The sequence below is a fragment of the Crocuta crocuta genome, unplaced genomic scaffold, assembly GCF_008692635.1.
Source record: "Crocuta crocuta isolate KB4526 unplaced genomic scaffold, BGI_CrCroc_1.0 scaffold41, whole genome shotgun sequence".
Taxonomy (NCBI): domain Eukaryota; kingdom Metazoa; phylum Chordata; class Mammalia; order Carnivora; family Hyaenidae; genus Crocuta; species Crocuta crocuta.
In genome coordinates this window covers 10,932,943-10,941,967 of record NW_027529428.1, presented here as the reverse complement: position 1 = coordinate 10,941,967, position 9,025 = coordinate 10,932,943, and the positions used below count along the sequence as shown (strand labels likewise).

At 44.3% G+C, this 9,025-nt stretch overlaps 1 protein-coding gene across 1 annotated transcript in view; it reads right to left on the bottom strand.

Moving 5' to 3' along the window:
* The window catches only part of APBA1 (amyloid beta precursor protein binding family A member 1), a 67,043-nt gene extending 66,909 nt beyond the window's left edge, over positions 1 to 134 (bottom strand). Inside the window, 1 exon segment of the mRNA XM_077759406.1 lies at positions 1 to 134. This exon segment is cut by the window's left edge and continues 449 nt beyond it. Within this exon segment, the coding sequence (XP_077615532.1) occupies positions 1 to 104 (104 nt within the window). The 5' untranslated portion in view covers positions 105 to 134.
* Positions 135 to 9,025: the final 8,891 nt, after the last annotated feature.

Sequence of the window (9,025 nt, the reverse complement as noted above, 5' to 3'; positions counted from 1 at the left end):
TCCACCTCGGGGCGCTCCAGGTCAGCCTCCACCGACTCGTTCACCTCCCCGCCTGCCGCCTCGTCGGTCACCTCCGCCTCCGCGGAGCCCTCCGGGTGGTTCATGGTGGGCGTCGGGACGGCTGCGGGAGAGGCTGGGCCGGCTCTCTGCTCTCTCATTTTGCTCCACTCGGCTGGGAAGACAAGAAGGGGACGGGCTGTTAACGGGCTTCACCCTCGTTCTGGGCTGAGCACCCAGAAAAACCGGGTGTCATATGGAAACCAACTTGACAATAACCTATTGGTAAAAATAAATAAATAAATAAAGTTATCCCTTGATATGAAAAAATAAAAAAAAAAACAGCCGCTGTTGACCCTTTCTGAATCCGGGTCAATTAAAAAAAAAGATTGCAAATTTAAACCCAATCTGACAGCGCATAGTTCATTTTCTGCATTGCATGTATCGTGATTTGTAATTACACAGCTACTTGCCTGATTGCTAACTGGCTTTCTCCCTTCCCCACCCCTCAGACGGAGAGCCTCGTGAGCGTTTTGTTTTCCCTCCGACGAGGCTTACTATTCAGGTTCATTTCTGATGCATATGAATAAAGAGTACTACTAAATTGAATGGGCCAATTGACACATTTTCCATCTGCTACGGGATAAATCTCTCCAAATTAAACTAGGATGCTAGATACTTTAGAAACGGTTCTTTAAATAGATTGCAAGGGAAAAAAATTATCTCGAAATGTTTGGAGCTACTGCTGTCAATACAAGGATACAGACATTCGGAGGCAGGCTAGCTACCACCAGAGGGTTCTTGTCCTTTCTGTCCTTTCTGGCTCTCGTTACCTGGGACAAGGGGCTTAATTTTCTGAGCCTGCACTGTGAGATCCCACTTATTTCCTACAGCTGTTCCACAGGGCAAAAGACTGGTCAAGCACGTTTGGGAAATGCTGACTTAGAGTTGACTTTTCATTGTGAATGATCCAGGAGGAAGACACAAGATGGGGGGTTTCCCAAATTTGTGTGACCAGGATTCCCCCCCCCTTTCCCCTAGAGGCCAGTGTTCTGACAAATACACTTAAAGAAACACTAACTAGTGTCTTTCTGCATACACCCTGGACTTAAAAATTCTCTGACTCTATTAATTACCATGATAGCTGGCTGGCTATGTGGAAATTATGGCGGATTTCTTTAAAATATAGGTATGTCTCAGGGCGCCTGGGTGGCTCAGTGGGTTAAGCATCTGACTTCAGCTCAGGTCATGATCTCACGGTTCGTGGGTTCGAGCCCCACGTCAGGCTCTGTGCTGACAGCTCAGAGACTGGAGCCTGCTTCAGATTCTGTGTCTCCCTCTCTCTCTGACCCTCCCTTGCTCATGTGGTCTCTCTCTCAGAAATAAATTTTAAAAAACATTAAAAAACAAAAAAAAATTTAAATATGGGTATGTCTCGGGCTGCCTGGTGGCTCAGTTGGTTAAGTGCCCGGCTCTTGATTTCTGTGGCTCAGGTCATGATATCATGGTCATGGGATCGAGCCCTGCATCAGAGTCCATGCTGAGCATGGGATCTGCTTTGTCTTTCCCTCTCTCTCTGTCCCCTTCCTCCCCTAAATAAGTAAACATTAAAAAAAAAAAAATATATATATATGGGTATGTCTCTTTACCTATTTTTAGAGAAACCTATAGTTAGAGACACGTGGTTTCAACCTCACAATTAGTCTTATCATATATTATTATGCTTATTTATAGCATAATGTGTCCAGTGTTTGGAAATAAAGATAAAGGATGTACAGAACAACAAAAACAGGTAGGATCCCTATGCTTTCAAGATACCTGCCGTAAATGGGTTCAACAGTAAGTAGGCTTTCTTACAGTGTTCTTTTGGAGAACTCTCCCACGTTACAACTGGACAAAATGGATGGAACGTGAACTCTTTTTTTTATTAGTTTTTTAAATATTTATTCATTTTTGAGAGAGAGAGAGAAAGAGAGAGAGAGAGACCATGAGCAGGGGAGGGGCAGAAAGAGAGTAAGACAGAGAGTCTGTAGCAGGCTCCAGGCTCTAAGGTGACAGCACAGAGCCTGACGCAGGGCTCGAACTCATGAACCATGAGATCATGACCTGAGCCCAAGTCGGACACTTAACTGAATGAGCCACCCAGGCACCCTGGGACATGAACTCTTTGATGGAGCTAGCAGAAAGCTCAGGGAGGACTAGGGACATTTGATTGACTCTCTAATATTGCAATGGACTCTATTCTACTCAGCTCCCCACTCCAACCACGGAATTTCCTTCCAGCACTCTGACAACCTCAGCAGTAAAGGAGGGCATCTTGGAGCTACAAAGTTCACTTTTAAGCAGAAATATTCTCTTTCCCCATCTTTTCTCCCCTCGGCCGACTGACACACGGGAAGAAAACAATTATGGTTTACTAGAGATGATCAATCCTTATTGCTTGCTTTCCTTGACAGGAGTCCCATTTCATACAAATGAGACCCAGTCTCCTCATAAATATCGTGGCATCTCCTCACTGACGCCTGAGAACAGGGGTTAGGACTAGGCATGAGAAAATTTTCCAAAAGCAAGTATGAGGCTCTGTTCAGACGTCGATGGGTGGTTAATGCTTTGAACTGAAGAGGCAGGTATTGGTGCGGAGGGCCCCCTGGTTCAGTGGCCTTGTGTGGATCATGGAAAATACAGAACAGATATCCAGTTCAATACAGCACATGGAGAAGAACAGTGTACCCACATTTCCTCTATGAGGACTCTCTGGAAAAGACAACAAATTAAAAACTAATGTACAAATCTCAGTCTGATGGACACAAATCAAGTGTTCTTGATATCGAGCCTATCGAACACTTCCCTGGGTACCATTTTCCTGACATATGTCAGCTGTGTGTAGCCAGTGTTAGAAATACAGTTGGGCTCTGTGCTGACTGCCAGCTCAGAGCCTGGAGCCTGTTTCGGAGTCTGTGTCTCCCTCTCTCTCTGACCCTCCCATGCTCACACTGTCTCTCTCTCTCTCCTAGAAATAAATTTAAAAAAATAAACAAAAATAAAAAAAGAAATACAGTAATAAGCATCCAAAGCGTATGAATGGCCAGTGGAGCAATTCATGATAATCACATGCAGAACTGGCCTAAACCCTGTCTCCAGTGAAAATAGATTTTTCNGTTTATTCTGGGTTAAAATGGCAAACGGTACCCTCTCATAGAGCACTTATGGATTCAAAGGAAATGGGATTTCCATGCACTTATGTACACAAAATCATGGCGAAGAAAGTTACAAGAAGCCCATTCTCTGGAGGAAAATACTGTTAAAATAATGTATAGTACTGTGGAGATTTCTTTAAAAAATTTTTTTTAATGTTTATTTAATTTTGAGACACAGAGAGCAGGAGTTGGGGAGGGGCAGAGAGAGAGAGGGAGACACAGAATCTGAAGCAGGCTCCAGGCTCTGAGCTGTCAGCACAGAGCTTGATGCAGGGCTTGAACCCACAAACTGCAAGATCATGACCTGAGCTAAAGTCGAACACTTAACTGATAGAGCCAGCCAGGTGTCCCAGTACCGTGGAGATTTCTAAGTGTACTGTCTTCATCCCCCATCCCCAAGCCTTAGGGGAGTATTTATATTTCACTCACTGTCACAGTTTCAAGAATATAGTTTGGGTTGTGGTATTGGCAACGTGCTAATTAATAGCAGACATTGATTTGAGGGATTTCCCCAAGACAAAGAGACTAAGGCAATTAGCAGCTCCAAAGGACGGACCTGATGGTCTTGGCCAGTTCCATTGGTAGCACATGAGAGGACTCCTCCCCATACCCTGGGAGTTTTGGCAGTGGTGTTGATAAAAAAAAATAATGAGGCTAGGTTATGGTGGAAATCCTTTCTTTTCTTTTATTTTTTTGAAAGTGACTTGCAAGGTGAATTAAAGTCTTTAAAAGGTAACATACCTTCACCTCAGTAGTTCTACTTCAAGAACTCTAAAGGGAAAAACTCAAGTGTGGACCTAGACTTTTCTCACAGTATTTGCTTAAAAAGCAAAGATAAACATTAAATATTAAGTGCTAATATTTATTAAGTACCAGTATGTACAGTGCTAAGCGTCTTAGCCTTGGATTCCTATCCAGGAAGATGAGGGGGGTTCCTTGTCGGGTCGCTGCACCCAGAGTTCACACCGCGGAACAAACCACACCTCCCCACCCTCCCTGCCTACCGGGATCCTAAACCTGGCCCTCTCCTGTATCCCTTGTGTGGGCGAATGGCATCACCAGCACCCCTAGTTGCCCCCCTCAAATCCGGGAATCATTACTGCCTCATCTCATCCCCTCGCCTCCTTCCCCAAACTGATGACCAAGTCCATTGTCTTCATACCTCCTGCATCACCCCCCACTCCAACTGCCTTGCCTTGGTCTTTCTCATTTACATAATTGTTTCCTTGACTAATGTCTCAGCCCTCTCCAGGGGGCTAACCCTGTGCCTAGCTGGATGATCTTTCCAAAATACAAATCTGAAGCCCATAACCCTGTTTTTCAAACTCTTTAATGATTCCCCTTTCGTGCACAGTACAAATGCTTAGTTAACTATACCAGGCACTGGTAGGCATTTTCTACCTGATGACTTGCTTGCTAATCCTCACTCTAGCATATGAAGAGAGTCCCCTTCTACTCTCTCCCTAGAGAGAATGATTGGCTCTTTTAAAACTGTGGAAATGGGGGTGTCTGGGTGGCTCAGGCAGTTTAGCGTCTGGCTCTTGATCTCAGCTCAGGTCATGATCTCATGGTTCATGAGTTCAAGCCCTGTGTCAGGCTCTGTACTGATGGCGTGGAGCCTGCTTGGGATTTTGTTTCTCCTTCTTTCTGCTCTTCACCTGCTTGTGCTCTCTCTCTCTCTTTGTCAAAATAAGTAAATAAAAACTTTAAAACTGAGGAAATGGAGGCATGGTGGGGCTAGGTAATTGCCCCGGGTCACATAAGCCACTGAGCTGCTGGAAATGGCACCTGACCCCGCTATCCAGCTTTAGGTCTGGGTTCTTGAGTCCTACTCCAGGCAAACAAAGCCCGAGAGCCAAGTCACTCCTCCAGCCTCACTGCCACACTGCACCAGCACCCCATGTTCTGACACTGCCAATACTGACCCTCCCTGCCTTCCCTAATCTCAGCATATTTTTCACCTATGCTTGGTGAATCTTTCCCATCTTTGATGGATCTTTCTTGTCTTCCCCAGAGCAAGTTCACACCCGAGGACTGTCTATGATATGCCAGCCTCTAGGCAATGTTCTAGGCACTGGGGCAGCATGGTGACCAAGGCAGACACCCTTCTCTGATTCTTGAAGCCTCCACTTTACTGCATGGGGTTGGGGGGGGGTGTAGGGGAGGGAGGTGAAGAGAAAGGAGAGGGGAACAGACTGTGCTTATGTCAATAAATAAACAGGCTAGCTCCAAATAGTGAAATGTCTTATGAAGAAAATAAAATGGTAAAGACATCACAGGTGACCAAGAAGAGGAGGTTATGTAGACAGTGGCCAGAGGAGGCGATGTTTGAGCTGGGGCCGGCATGATCAGGAAGGGGTGGCCATGAAAAAGTCTGAGGGCAGGGCCATGAGGCAAGAAGGCACTTGCTATGTTCAAGGGCAGAAGCAATGTTTGTGAGTGAAAAGGGGGTGGTGTGGATGGAAATGAGGATGGGGAGATGGAAAGCACTGGCAAGGCTGGGCCTCGTACATCTTGGTAAAGAGTTGGAATTTTATCTCAAGTAAACTGGCATGCCACTGACTGGTTTCATTCAGGGGAGTGAGGAGGCTTCATGAACTCCTCACTTTGTCCCCACTTTACTTTGTCTAGTGTCGTATATATATACATATATATACGTATATATATATGTATATATATACGACACATCTTGTATATATATGTATAATACATATCTTGTATATAGAATATATATCACATATATATGTGATATTATATATATATATACATATATATATAAATTATAGCACAGCACCTGTCACACTAAGCAACAATCCTTTATAAATATGAAGTCCTCAGGAAAAGACAGCTTGTCACTTGTCTTTGATGTCCCAGTGTCAAGCACAGAGAGTGCACAGTTGGTAGTCAATGAAGTTTTAGTGATTAAAAGAAAAAAATCCATTTGCCCTCAATATTTGGAGTCTTCTAGCCATAGCATGCTCATCCTTTGGAGAACTCCTTTCTTCTTTCTCACTTGAATCTTTGCTGCCCTCATCCACCCATGCACCTCCTCCACCTTCTTTTTTTTTTTTTATTAAACAATTATTTTTATTTGAGAGAGAGAGAGAGAGAAAAAAAAGAGAGTAGGTCTGGTAGAGGGGCAGAAACAGAGAGAGCCTGCTCCTCAGCATGGAGCCTGACACGGCTCAATCCCACGACCCTGGGATCATGACCCGAGCCAAAACCAAGAGTCAGATGCTCAACCAACTGAACCACCCAGGTGCCCCTCCTCTACCTTCTTCTGATTCTTTAAGTTCCTGAAGAATTCTAGTGATCCAGTGTTTCCCTACATTTGAATGTATTGATCCAGTTGGCATTTATTAGATACGTGTCAGGTACCATGCAAAGGTAAAGGGCATACGAGAGTTTCTAAAGCATGGTCCCAGCCTTCAAGGCAGACAGCTCTAATAATGATAATACCTGCTGATCCGTACAAAAGGAAATAGGTTCAAGCTACCAAAGGAGGTATGGTTAAAACAACTACCACAACTGTATCCCCTTAGTGAGTCATATGAGTGCTGCTGTTCTTATAGGGTCTAATTTCATGAGCCCATAAGCATCCTGAGAACTGGGGCCTGGGAGAAGACTGCCTTCATCCAATCAATGGCCTTGATTAGGGCCCATTGGCTCTGGAGACTAGGGCAAAGAGGGAGGAGCGGCTGGTTGAAGAAAATCAGCCCCCCTCTACAAAAATGTTGTGTGATCTAGAAGACAAGAGGCAAAACAGTCCCGCTGCAGGAGCTCCGACACAACATGAAGAGGGGGTGCTGTGGTGTCCTCGCTGTAGGAATGAAGGAGTCCAGGCTGCCAGTAGTGAAGCACAGGTGCCTTTCTAGCCCCTAGTTCTGGAATGTTCTACTGCCAGCTAGAAAAGGTTAACAAAGGAAAGGAATTCTGCTGCAGTGCACGATTTATAAATAGAACATTTCTCAAGTCAGCAGCTAATCCAAGTATCTCAGAATGTTAGCTGAGACTCATGTTGGTTTGGGATGAATGGAAGGGAAGGCTGTAAATGACTTTGGCTGATCTGTCCTTAAGGAGTCATTGCCAAGAATTTCCAATAGACTGTCCCTTTTAACATTTTCAGAAGTAGTTTTAGAAAACAGGTCTGACTGAAGACAAAATGCACGGTGAAGAAGAACAAAAGGAGTCATATCAGGTGGTTAACACGGAAGGTCTGGGGAAGGCAGTGATGTAGGTGCGGGGAAAACACGTAGAGGTGGGAGACAGAGATGCAGGAAAAGAACAGGACGGATGGTACTACCCATCCTCTCTCCCGGAGAAAAGAACTAGAAAGAACAATATGATTCCATATATATGTTTTTATGTTTTTGTGTATATTTAAGGAGTACAGTTAGCTCCCATGGACTTAAGGAATGTTGTTCATTGTCTCCTGCCAGCGTTGGAAGGAAAGTCCTATTTCTTTGGACTGTAGCCTGTCCTAATCCACCTGCACACATACATTTCCTGTCAACATGATGTCCGTCACCAAGCCATTGCAGAGGCTGCTGATGACCCTGAGGCTGTGGTAATATATTCATCTCCAAAGCAATAAACAGTTCTGGTTGCTGAACAGCATTGTGCCCTCAATGCTGTATGCATACACATTTGTGCATACGTGTACACATGCACGCGCACACACACACACCATCCACACAGGCTGGGAGATTAATGGTTCTCATTTTTAAAAAAAGGTGACAGAATAAGAATACCCAGGTGTTCTTTCCTACCCGTCATCCCTACTCTATAAATATGTTTTCCTTCTAGAAGTTAGACCAACTGTGAATCCGAAGGACAACAAGAACCCCATGCAAATCATCAACTTTCTAAACTCAATGCATCTATTTACAAGGGTGACAGATAGAAGACAGAAATGTAAAAAATAGCATTCATTAAAGCTTAATCTCCTTTGATTCATTTGGAAATTAAGTGTAATGATACTGGAAGCAAAGAGAGATATAGGATACACATTTCTGCATCCTAAAATCATTTCCAGTTTAAATAGGTTCACATGGTCAGGAAAAGCCTCCTTACATGGTACATCTTACCCCGGTGAAATATTTTGCTTCCCTTGATATTCCTGTGCCTGAAATTGTGAAGCTTAGCTTGATAGATAGTACTGGTAATGATTTCAGAGTGAGCTGAGCACTTGAACCCAAGGAGTATTGCTGAATGGCCAGATGTCAACCAGGGTAAGGTTTCTGTGTTTGGAACTCAGTGCCCTTGACCCTGTTCTGCTTTGCAGAGAACATGTGGGATGGACATCTTCAGTTTCCCTTGAAGGTGGCCCACTCCAAATGGCTTCTCATGATGGCTCCCTTCCCTTCTCTACAGGCTTATGGGTGGTATTGGTGGTGGGGATTCCCTCTATTCAACTCTCTGCCTATCTGCATATTATCTAATTTGAGGTCCCATCTACTTACTGCTGGAAGCCTGATACCAAATGTGTGATACCCATGTTGGCAGATGACCAAAAAAATAAATCATTTAAAGACAGACATAAAACAATAAATACTAGAGCTATAGTAAACATAATGAAGGTGGCACCCTAATGGGAAATTCTATATCAGGCTCTGCTGTGTCTTCTCAGCATCACTGTACTTCTTCTCCAGAAGCTACATGGGATCAGGGAATTTACATGGAAAATCCACACAGGAAGCATAATGGGCATAAAAGACTACCTGCCTGTCTGTCTGTCTTGTCTGGACCTCTGCCTCTATATCTCTCCTCTTCCAAGGACAGAAGCCACTTGACCTCGTATTGCCCTAGTCTATCAACTGCAGGCTCAGGCA